Here is a 12,557-nt window from a genome sequence, read left to right on the forward strand (position 1 = left end):
TTGAATGATATACAGATCTTGGTACCTGTCTATTTTTAATGCTAGACGTCAATGAGATAGAAGTGATACTGTTTAAAAAAACAGAACAAATGGGAGTAGAATAGAAAAGAGTATTCACTCAGATGAGTTTGTTTTCAGAAATGAGAAAGAGAGGAAGAAGATATGCTGTTACAAACACTGCATTCTATAATGCATTTCAGATATTCATCTGTTTCCACTACACAGCTCAGTATTTTACCAAATCTCCTTCCTTCGGAAAGTTGCTGTAGGAGCTTCCTGCTCTAATAGTTAGAAACCACCTTGTAATTTTCAGCCTGAAGTTACTTATATCCAGATAATATCCATTTATTCTTGTACCACTGTTAGCTATGAGTTTAGAATCATTAGTTTTCACTCTACAGTCCATGCATTGCAGAGGGTTCATAAACTACTTCTGAGATTTTTAGAAAATAGCAAATAGCAATAGCAAAGTAGACCAGCAGGCTGTGATTTGTTCTAACAATGCTACATGACATGTAGTACCACCTTTGGAAAAAGTTTAGGAAACCAAATCAAGTCAAAGAAAAGATCAGTGGCTCAAACAGTTATTTTATTTTCCTCTTGTTCTTAGCTGTTCCAGGTGTTTTTAGTCAGGACAGACATCTTATCAATGGTCCTCTTTCCACATTAAACTAACCAAGCTTTCCTCGTTTCCTTTTTCCAAGATATGTCATTACTCACTGGTTTTCCTTTTTGAAGCTACTCATTCAGAACTGCACATCAGTGTCCAGAATCCCACATGAAATATCACAATGAATCCTTAATTACATCATCATTGCCCTGAATCAGCTGGAAATACTTCACAAAGCATGTGCCAGGACCACGCGTGTCCTGTCCAGAGCAGTGTCCCGCTGCCATCCCCTCTTCCCTCACAGAATCACGGACCGGGTGACGCTGGAAGGCACCACTGGAGATCCATCTAGTCCAACCTCCCTACTCCAGCAGGCTCTCCTGGAGCAGGTTACTCAGGACTGTGACCTGATGGCCTGTGAGTGTCTCCACTGTTACCCACCCTGAGCTGCACAGCTTTCCCTGTGCCAGCACTGTCCCCTCGCTCCTCAAGGCTGACCAAAGTTCAAGTGTCACCTGGGAAGTGACTGCTGGTGAGCCACACTAATGTGGTGCTGCCACACCAACAGAGGAATCCGACCAAATACAAATGCCTGACAGGAGCTAAACACGAGTGACTGTGGCTGGTAGGACATCTGCATGTTTGGAATACTGGGGACTATATTTTTCTAGTGTAATGACCATGCATTGCAATTTCAACCTTTTTATTTTAATGATGGTCTAATATAACTTCACCAGTAATAGGAAGGCTAAATTCTAAAGATACAGCAACCGAGTAATAATTAACTTTCTTTAGAGGAACATAAAGCTACAAGGATGAATAATTTTATTTTCATAGAAAGTCTAATACTTCTGTCATGAAATTAATCTTAAAACTTTGAATTAACTCTTTGTGAAATGACACTGAATGTCCCTTAAGTGCATGCACTCAATGCATAACAGTTTCATAGTGTTCAAAGATGTATTAGCCAAGCTGAAGATACCTGTGGGAAATCTGATTTTGAAACACTCAGTCTACATCAGAGAGAAGTCTCATTTATGATTTTTAGGCTCATGGGTAACATTCTTCAGTTGTCTCTAAGTGAAAACTTTTTTTTATGGTTTGTTCTATATTTTTGATCACTTCTTCCTCTTGCCAAAGGTTACAAACATCTGTCTTTTTCAAGGTGATTACTAAGTCTCATTTCAAAGATAACTACATTTCATGTAAATTTTTAATCCAGAGATTATTTTTTGACAATGTAAACAAAGAAAATCAGAAATTTATACTATGGCACTAAGTTGCAGTTATAAATTTGTTCAAATTAAAGGAAAAAATTCCATATTACCTTAACTTTCCTGCACAGTTAATTCTTGAGCTCCTCATTTTGAGATTTGGTTACATATTGGTTATGTCTACACAGTAGGCATGAAGCAGTACCGAGAAGCATTCCCAGGTATTGAAACTTGACTTGATGCTATTGAATTGTTGGAATTGTCCCTCAGCATGTGTTACAGGAGTGGTTTTAGTCTGTTCCATCTAGCAATCTTCCAAAATATTGCCAGAGCACAGTTTGCAAGTTAGAACATGCCAACAGAACGAGTCTAGTGGCTCCCAACAGAACGAGTCTCGTGACCCAGTTTTAGAAGGTAGAAAATGTAATAGTGTGGATGCTGGCCAGTGTGCCAGCTGACTCTACAGCAGAGGGGGACTCTGTACCAGCTTAATTTGTGGGTACAGGCACAGCAACCACATCTCTCTGTTGGGCCCTGGCAAGCTGAGATGGGTCAGTACAGAAATGCCTCTCCAAGAGGCACAGGATCATTTATGTCAGTGTTTCATGCCCTCTCCAAGGCTCTTGCCCCCATCAAGAAACTCCACAGAGCTGAGGAGCATTCACCTTCCACAGACACTGCAGAAGACTATTAGTCCACAGGAACAGTCAAAAGGTCAAACTGGAAAGAGAGACAGTGCTAAAATCTTCCCTGATCTTAAGGGACTGTGTCCTATTTTATTCACACTTCTGCTGCACACAAGGTTCGCCATGACCAATAACCTATAGCAAGTTGCAGAGGTACAGTCTAGCACAGCAGGACAAGACACATTCTGGCCATGGTAATTGCATGAGATCACTCACCTTATTCAGTCAACTTCTACAAAGCAAGGCACTTGACTTCTGACTTCCAGAAGTAAACAAAAGAACCTCCCAAGGTTTCACAAATAGCGTTTTCTGAACCTCTGAACTCAGAATATCTGTCTTTGACTTTGCATGTACAGCATGTCTAGTTTTCTTCTTTATGAACTTTTCCTTTTGAAATATAACCAGAAAAATAAAGAAAGTGGAATGCGTGACAACTCATCAACTGTTTCTAATAATTTATTTCAAACCATTTATTCCGTAGCTTTCTCCTTCTGATGCACTCTCAATTACTTGATTGAATAATATTCTCTGAAATAGCACATGATGTGCTTGTGTCAAAGAGGCTCTCCACAGACGCCATCAGCTACCTTTTAAAATCAATGAAATTCATAAATTTGCATCTGGCTCCTCAAGGAGAAAATAAAAGAACCTTTTCCCCCGGTAAGTACGACCTTCTTATTCTAAGGCCAGCTTGTTTCAAGTCTTCTGCATCTCTGAATGCCAATGTGAAGATGGATAATATCTTTCTTAGAATAGACAGATCTTGAAGTCTATTATATCGCCTTTTTTAAGGATTCTAGCCATAATTCTCTCTTAGTAATTGGGAGCTGCACACTGTTCCACACAGTAATGCATAATCTAGCTATTCACTGTCATGCTGCTGCAATTTTAACAATGCCGATAGCAACCAATGTTATCGAATTCTGCAGATTTTCCAGGCTATAGCCTTGTTCGTGTCCTTTTTTTTTTCTTTCACCATTTTTGAGCAAAAATGTTTTTATGTTTTCCTTGTAATGCCTCAATATTGTGACCCTCCCATTCCTCACAGCTGGATCTTGTTAGTTTTCAAATATTGAGTCCACACCATCTGATCATACCACAGATTTTCTGTTCTGATTTGTTCGCTGTCTTTATGTTTGCAAGATCAAAGCTAATGCTGTTTATACCACAGTGATAAAAAGGCTCTTTTCACAAAAGGCAAAATAACCTTCATGTTTGAAATCTAGCCTTCTTTTCTTCCATACCTTTTTACTGCTGATAATATCAGTATGTTTCCCTCTTCCTGGCTTCATTGTGGCATATAGCAATTTTCTTCATTAAACTTTTAGAAGGAATCCCTGAAAGAACTTGACAGCAGATGTATGCTATGCCAGTGATGCTCTTTCAGCTGCAAGAAAATAAAGCTGCTCTGACACCAGCCTCTTTCCAAAACCCTACTCCCATTTCTCTTACTTAACCATATCCAAGTTCTCAGCTCCCCACATTTCAATAGGTAATATTCTCCTCTTTTAAACTCTTTCCCAGTTTCTTTCTCCCCTTCTTTCTTTCCTCACATGTACACTTTTTCTCAGTGAAATGGTATTCATCCTCAAATAGCCTGGATAAGTTTATGCATTTTCTTTTATATCTTGCTTTTCTGTTATCTTACTGTTTTTCAAACAGTGGACCACAGCCCCCAGGATGTTCATAAAAGGCAAATGGGAGAGTTATAAGATGCTGAAATTTTTATTACACTCTAAACCAAGAGAAAAAAAAAATCTCTTCTCCATTCCCTAAACACCTTTATCCTTCAGAAAAAAAAAGTTTTGCTACCAAAATCTCAAATCGCTCATACAAATAAAAGATATTCACTTCTTACATGATACATTTTAGACAAGTTCTCTCTGGGATCAAGACAGATGTGGCTGTGTGATTTTGAGCCTGGTGACCAATTCCAACCAAATTTGACTGAAGCTACAAGCCTTCAAAACATTAAATTCCTGCAAGTTTTGTGAAAAAAGATGGAAGCAGAAAAAAATCCCAATTTCCCACTAGTGGAAAGACAGGAATAGTTTATCCTTTAACAAATCTAGATGGCAGCTTGAGGACATCAAACCAACAGACAAATAGCTTTCTGCCAGGTATAGCACATGCTGTGCCTTTGTCAGCTACAGATATAGGGAGCCTGTGAGGAGCTGGAGTGTTTAGCTACCAAAGGCATAAACAAGAGAACTTTTGGTACTGTGGGCACAGGGTATTTGGGGGAAAAAAATACTTAGAGATGAGACACTGGGCAGAGCATTTCTCCCTCATTTCCACTGTTCATGTGATACACCTTTTATTTTCATGTTTCTAGCCAAACATAAAGTATATGAAAATGTTTACTTCAGTGTAAAGAAACCAAAAAAGCTGCACAGCCCCATCATTCACTTCACCCAAAACTTCCCACTAAAACCTTCAGGTCATTTTTCCAACCTCCCCAGCTAACCTTCTGACTCTCACTAGGACACAAGCAGTTCCCAATGGCAATACTCATCACAGCCAGTGTGACAGCAGCAGAGCACAGGCTACCATGGGGCATTCCTAGGCAAGAATGAAGGAGGTTCTAGGGATCTCTTTTAAGCCCACTGGGAAACTTTCCTCTGGAGCTAAACATACAGAAAATCAAACTGGCAGCATGATTTCTCCTCTGGGAAAAAGAAGCACATGAACCAGGACTGCCTGCATTAGATGTCCCCATAGGCTTGATGAGACAGTCATTTGTTGACAAGGAGAGCACTTGGCTCTTTCCCTGCTCCCTGCCTGCCTGCACAGCTCCAGCACCTCGTTTCCCCAAAATGCAGAGTCAATAATAATCATACCGTGAGCAGAGCCTTCAAGAACCAGAATTTTTCAGATTTTTCTCCCTGATGGTCCAATATCCACTACTGTTCAGAGACCACCAAATAACTTCTGTCACCTCACCCTGCAGGTGCCGTGGGAGTGTTAACACTTTTATTAAAATCAGCATCAGTGATGAAAGTCAAGCTCAAAAACCTGCTCAATATTTCTGGACTTGTCTTCCTGTCCCTTTTGCCTCCCATGCACCTCCCCACTTTACCTGTGGGGTATGTAGTGGCAACAAAAGCTGACAGCATTGTTGGTACAGTTCTTTGTTTCTGGTGAGTTAGTAAAGACAATTAACAAATGAAAAATGCAACTTAAAAGTTTACAAATGTACATACCTCATGGCTAATGCAAATTTGTGTAACTTCAGCTTCCAAATACAGCATTCATCAAGCTAAGGAGCACTGCATGACTTGAAATCTTACCCTGTAGGTCCTCATATGCCATCATCTGTCAATTTTTAATCTTCTTTTCAACAGCAAGAAAATTCATCCTTTTAGCTCTTCTTCTTTCATTTATTTTAATCAGTTCTTAGATCCTTTCTACTTTATACTTGAAAGGATGTCTTGAAAGATATTTGACCTAGACAGAACAGGCATGGGAACCACTGCAGGCAAAGGAGTCCATTTTTTGCATACACATTTAGGGACAAGGAGTCAAGGAAGGAGTCCCTGCTCAAGGCAGGGGGATTGGAACTGGTGATCTTTAAGGTCCACACCATTCTATGGTTCTGTGATTCCATGATTCTGATTCTCAGAAATCTTACACTGCATTTGGTGTATTAAAATACAGGTTGTAGAAATAAGCCCATGTTATTATGACATCCAAATCAGTCTATGCAATTAGCTATCTTTACTATAATTTATTAGACAAACTATAATTTATTAAACAAATAATTTTTATGCCACCTGCAAAGTTCAGGAGCCATAAATGTAAATTGCTCTCTCAACAAATTCTTAAGGATACTGAGGCCATGAACAAGATCCTTGTCTGACTGAGATACCCTGTTCAAATACTGGTGCAAGGCTGGGTCTTGGGTTTTTTCAGGAATTTACCCCTATACCAAGATCTGTCAAACAGCAGTAACAAAGGCTCCAAGAGCATCAAGGTCAAGCCTTTTAGGACTCTTACATAAAAGTCACCTGGTCCTGCAGACTGATTTCAAGCATAAAAGCAAACAACACAGTTGGAATGAAGAATTTCTCCTTTTCATTCTAAAACAATTCCCTGTTTTAAACAAACTTTTAACTGTGGCATGTAATAACCTCTTCATTATGGCTGCTTTGGCCTCAAAAATCTGGCAGTTGAGTGATAGGAAACCAGTTTTAAAAACTAGTTTAAAACAAGTCTAGGGAAAACCTTGGAAAGACCAACACGTCTATGACATAAATCAGTAGAACTACAAAAAAAAAACCCCAGTGTATGTCAGCATGTGTACAAACATGACATATTTGTGTGATGAAAGGAAGTAGGACCAATACATCTATTTTAAGTAATTTTTCACAAAACTACTAGAGTTCTCCAAAGAAGAAAAAATTAATATATACTATGATTTTCATTAGCAATGTTTACTTGAATTTCCAAAAGCCAATTGATTAATCTATCATTCATAAGTCTTAAAAAACCTAGACTCCCAGAGGAAAAAAATAGATGCCCTTGCAAGGATAAATAATTGGAAACAGATGGTAGGACACTACTGTCAATTTTTCAAGTGGAGAGAGGTCAATGGTGGAATCCTGCAGGGATCTGTGCTGAAACTGGGGAGCTACTCACTTATTTATAAATGAGCTGGAAAACAGGATAAATGGCGAGGTGACAAAAAGTTAGCTGCTGATACTCATTCAGGGTAGCTACAATGAGGCTTGACTGTGAAGAAAGACTTCACAACACTTAGTGACTAGGCAATAAAAAGTCAAATTAAAGTCAATGTAGATAATTATGAAGTAATTTCTTTAAGGGGGAAATAAATAAACTACACAAAATTATGTGCCCCAAGTTGATTATTTCCACTTCAGGACTGAGATCTTGGGGTTATAATAGGCAGTTGTGTGAAAACATCAGCCCACTGTTCACTAACAGGGAAAAAATGAGTGTAACTAATTACTAGGAAAGGAACAAAGATTGAAAGAGAGAATATTATTTAGTCACTGTATGAATGGCTGGTTTGTCGGTCTTGAATATTGTGTGTAGGTCTCGTCCCACAGACTCTGAAAAGATAGAGTATTCTGGAAATGGCTATAGGCAGGGCAGCTGGGATGATCGCAAGTTCGCTACAACCTAACAACTAAGGACTGACTAAGAAGCCAAAGGTCTCAAAACGAGGTAGCTGAGAGGATACAGCAAAGGTGTAGGCAGAGCCAGGACAGGGAATGTGTCTCCAAGTTCCCTGTTCACAGCCTCTTCCAATGCATGAGCTGAGGAGATGAAATGAAATGGGCAGGCACAAGATTTAAAACAAAAAACATTGAATCTTCACACAGCACATATTGAGCTGTGGAACTCCTTGCTCTGAGGCACAGTAAATGCTACAAGTTTACACAGGTTCAAAATGCAACCAAAGTCTCAAAAAACAAAATCTAGCAAGAGCTTTTAAATGCCAAGATCCATCTGAGGAAGTCCCTGAGTACGAGTGCTGGAGAACCAAAAACAAAGAGGGCAAAATGGGCTTTAGCTGCTCTGATGCTTTCGTGGGCCCATGTTACAGACCACTGTCAAAGATCACTGGACTGTGGTTTGCCAAAGTACAGAGCTTTTATGTTCTGTTCAATGGTCCTCTTACTGTGGGCATGGGCTCAGGCATCTCTTGAAAAACCTATATATTGATTTCATCTTGCTTGTCCCTTCTGTGCTTTTCTTCTGCTTTCCTTACTTTTTTATTTCTTATAACTTGAAACATTCTAGTAAAGGAAAAAAAAATAATGACAAATATAGTGAAAAAAATCATAATGACAGAACAAAAGTGTTTAATTTATTTAACCTATAAAGGAATAAATCTCAAGAATTATCTTTATTTGTGAGGTTTCCTGTAAACTTTAGGTATAGTATAACAAAAAACAATAATACCTAATTCCTAATGATTTCAAGAGTTGTGATCATGCAGCCACTCAAATTGGGTGAGTGCATACTGCTTGTACCTATGATTTTGCAATTGCAGAAGAGGAGGTGAGGGGATGGAGAAAGAGGCTGCCAACACTGGCTCTCAAAGTATCAAGTGTACCCTGACAGCATTATGCACATGCAACAAAAAAGACAGTCTAAGCCATGGCTAAATCATAAGACCATCTAATCTATGCTGTACTCACGTACACACAGGAAATACATTTTTTCTCAGGATTTTTCTTCTTTATCATGTCATAGACCTGTCTAGTCATAGACATGATTAGACAGCAACAAGGACTGAAAGTGTATGTGCCCAAGATGCTGTTTATCTTTTTCTTACTTAATAAACACCTTTTCAAAACAAGAGCTATATCATGCTGACAATTTATAATGACTCATGCAGGACAGAATGTGATCCAAATCTTTCTTCTAAAGAAATCAGTTCCTAAGCTTTCATTTACAATCCTAAACCAAGCATGATTCCACATCAGAAACCTGATTCTAACAAGATTTAAATTATATCCATCTTAAGTATTATATTACCTAACCAAATGCTAACACTATGAAAGTACATAATAGCAAGCAAAATCAAAGCTATATTCACATGCTTCTTTTTTTCACTACTTCAGATTCAATTTTGTTCCTGTTCTACACAGAACCATATGCATATGTAGATTACATTACTATATTGTTTTTTGTGAGATAAGCATTTTAGGATTACTATTATCTATTACTTATACTTTCAAACAGTAAACTAATAACAGAAGTAGGTCATATAGCTCAGAGAAAACATATCATTATAACACTCCTGTCCTGCACATTTTACTCTGTTTTCCTTCTGTCCCACCACCTTTGTTTTCTTCAAAGGATGCGATGCAAAGCAGTATGGACTTTATGGTCGTTTTTTCTCCCTCAAGGAAACTTTTTTAAGTAATACAGAAATTATCAGTGAGGTCAATACTGAATTAAGGTAAAACATTCAGCAAAAATAAAGTCAGGCTCTTTCAACACCCAACATTGTTCTAGTTCTTCCAGGGCATTTATGAACAAATTGGGAAAGACAGCAAACAACCACTTGGCTATGCATGTATTCCCTTATTAATTTTGGAGGGAAGCAGTCTGAGAAGTGATTCTTCTGCTGACATAAAACTCCTTTTGTTGCCTTTTAATGCCAACAGTGCATCTACCAGCTTTGGAGATGACAAAAATTCTGTGTTCTTTGTCTGAAAATGTATCTCCAGGCACACCTGCACATGTGCAGCATGGTATAGACTGGAGTCCAGTAGGTCAGTCACATATGGTGGTTTCTTAACATTATTGTTCACCTGTACAGAAACACAGTAAAGGAATCAGATTCATTTTATCTACCTTGCACTAGCACCTCTGGGCATGAAGTAGTGCAACCATGGATGTTGATGCTGGAAAGTGCAAGGGATTTGGAAATTGTGCTGTCCTACTGCACACTGGACATGAAAAAAACATGCTGAAATGCATCAAAACAGTGAATATTCATGGCACCTTTTAGCAGCAGAGCCATAAGAAGAGGAGACAGCTGAAAGCAGAAGTCCTTAATGGAGCAGAGGAGACATCAGTCGTGCAAAGATGAAACAGTTTGCTCTGCCCAGAGCCAAGTTACATGACAGTGTACAATTAACCAGACCATGTCAGAATGCATGTTACTGAATGGAAAGAGGAGCCACCAGCATCAAAGGGGGTTCCCAGTACAGAGATAATGAACCCAAATCTAAACTCACTGGAACTGGGAAAAAACCTATCAACCTCAAGTGGCTGCAGAACATCACTGCCCAAGTGATACAGAAAGAAATTACAAGGAAACTTCAGTGAAGGAAACAGCATAAAAATGTATAATAGCACACAGGAAAACATCACCAGAGAGAGAAATGGTTAGAGCTGTTTCATACAAATCAGAGAATTCCACCAAGCCTCATGGACTAGATGGCAAATTGAATAATGCTGAAGCTGTTCAGTAGAAAACTCAAAAAAAAAATTTTGCTCAGAACCTGAAATGAATGTAGGTCAATTAAAGGGACTGAAAAAGTGATTGTGAGCCCATTTTGGTGACATTTTGCTCTGTTTCCCTAACAGCTTATTCCTGCTTATTCCAACACTTCTCAATTTCAGGTTTTTACCAGGAGGACAAGTAACAGGTATACTTTGATTTTAGCCCTTTTCCCCCCCAAATGATTGAAGAATTAATATTTTCTGTCTTGCTAAAACTGCTTGTATTACTATCTTAATTCTACAGACCGTTCTCTTCTTGTTACCCTCCCAGCTGCACACAAATAACCAGTTCTCCACCAACTCAGAGGGAAAGCTGTGCTGGAAATGCAAAAAGGGATGTCCTGGTGTTTTCCCTCTTTCCTGCCATACACTTTCCCCAGGGAGACACTGGATGTGATGGGGAAAGTCAAATGAAGTCAGGAGATCTTCTGAAACAAAATCAGCAACTGAAATGAATTCTTTTTCTTTAAACTCCTAACATATAGTGGAAAATAAACCTTGTGGACAAGTGAAACAGACCCCAACCAAAACTCATGCATGCCACATCCAGCGACCTCAGCTGCCTTTCCAGCTCACCAGCAAAAGACCTCGCCAACCCCTCCCGCGGAGCCGAAGTGGGCTCTGCCTTGGCCAGGTGGAACTGTGGGACGGGGACTAAGCTTCAACAGGCGGGCAGCTGCCTTCACCCATTGTCGCCAGCTCGAATTGTCCCCACTGCCATTTTCTCCTGACCTTTACAACAGACCACGCGCTGGAGGACACCCACCCGCTGCCGCCCGCAGTCCCTGGAGCTGCTGGAGCTGCCCACGGTTCCCAGACCGAAACCGGGCAGTTCCCCCGGGCAGCCCTCGGAGCGGTGCGAGGAGCTGCGGGCTCAGCCTGACTTGGCCCACGCCCAGTCGGGCGGCGGGGCGGCCCGGGGCAGGCACGGGCACGGCTCTGCGACGCTGCCGATGTGTCGCGACACCCCGAGCATCCTCTCCCGGCCTGCCCCGGCGGGGCATCCCCGGCCCTCGACACCCGCCCCCACCGCTCCCCGCCGCGGGCGGCAGCCGGCGCCGCAAGTTTGTCCAGAGCCGCCCGTGCCCCCCGGGCCGGGCCGGGCTGTGCCGGACAGGGCGGCGCGGAGCCCCCCAGCACCGGGGCCGCTGCCTCCACTCACCCGAGGTCAGCTGCATCCAGGCACAGATCTTGTAGACGGTGGCTGTGTTGCAGAAGAAGAAGAGGATGAAGCAGACGATGCAGGCGATGATGAGCATCATCGAGAGCCCGATGAAGAAGGACGCAGCTTTGAAGGCTCCCGAGGGCAGGCTGGAGAAGTCCGTGAAGCTGCCCCGGCAGGTGAGTTCCCGGCTGAAGCCGTTGCCGATGCAGTAGTGGAAGAGCCCGAAGTAGCCCGCCTGCGGGGTGTCCACGCCGTCCCCGATCCAGTACGGCTGGATGAAGCACACCACGTTGACGATGGCAAAGCAGATGGTGAAGATGGCCCAGAGCACGCCGATGGCCCGCGAGTTCCGCACGTAGTTGGTGTGGTAGATCTTGGCCGCCTCCTGAGCTGGGAGCATCCCCGCTGCTACCGCTCCTGACGAGCCTGCTCCTGTAGCCGCCGTCCCTGCAGCCGCTCCGGGCATCCTCGCCGAGAAGGTGCCCCCCTCCCCTTCCTCCTCCTCCTCCTCCTCCGCCTTCTCCTCCTCCTCCCCGCTCGCTCGCTCGACGCGACGCACTCCGCCGCCGCCGCTGCGTGCGAGAGCCGGCGAGCCCCTCTGCCGGGCTTCAGCGGCTCCGCGCCAGCACCAGCAGCCGCGGCAGCGGCGGCAGCACCGACACCGCCCGCCGCCGCCTATCGGGGCGCAGCGCAGCGCCGCCGGCCCCGCGCACCGCCCGCCCCGCAGCCCGCCCTCCGCCGCCGGGCGCCACCCGCACACCGCCCGCCGCGGGCGTCCCGCCGCCCTGCGCAGCCACGGCGGGGCATGGTCAGGGCCGGCCCCGAGGGGACGTGGCGGCGGCAGGCGGGGGCGAGGGGGCCGCCGGCGCCCTTTCCCCGGGCGAGCCCTGTGTGCG

General features: G+C 42.8%; 1 protein-coding gene across 3 annotated transcripts in view; it reads right to left on the reverse strand.

Annotated features, from left to right (window-relative positions):
• The window catches only part of LHFPL3 (LHFPL tetraspan subfamily member 3), a 258,336-nt gene extending 246,209 nt beyond the window's left edge, over positions 1-12,127 (reverse strand). For all 3 annotated transcript variants that reach the window (XM_053942419.1, XM_053942417.1, XM_053942418.1), the window contains exon 1: positions 11,659-12,127. In XM_053942419.1, coding sequence (XP_053798394.1) covers positions 11,659-12,127 — 469 coding nt within the window. The remainder of the gene's footprint in view (positions 1-11,658) is intronic.
• Positions 12,128-12,557: the final 430 nt, after the last annotated feature.

Source organism: Vidua chalybeata, chromosome 5 (assembly GCF_026979565.1).
Source record: "Vidua chalybeata isolate OUT-0048 chromosome 5, bVidCha1 merged haplotype, whole genome shotgun sequence".
Classification (NCBI taxonomy): Eukaryota; Metazoa; Chordata; class Aves; order Passeriformes; family Viduidae; genus Vidua; species Vidua chalybeata.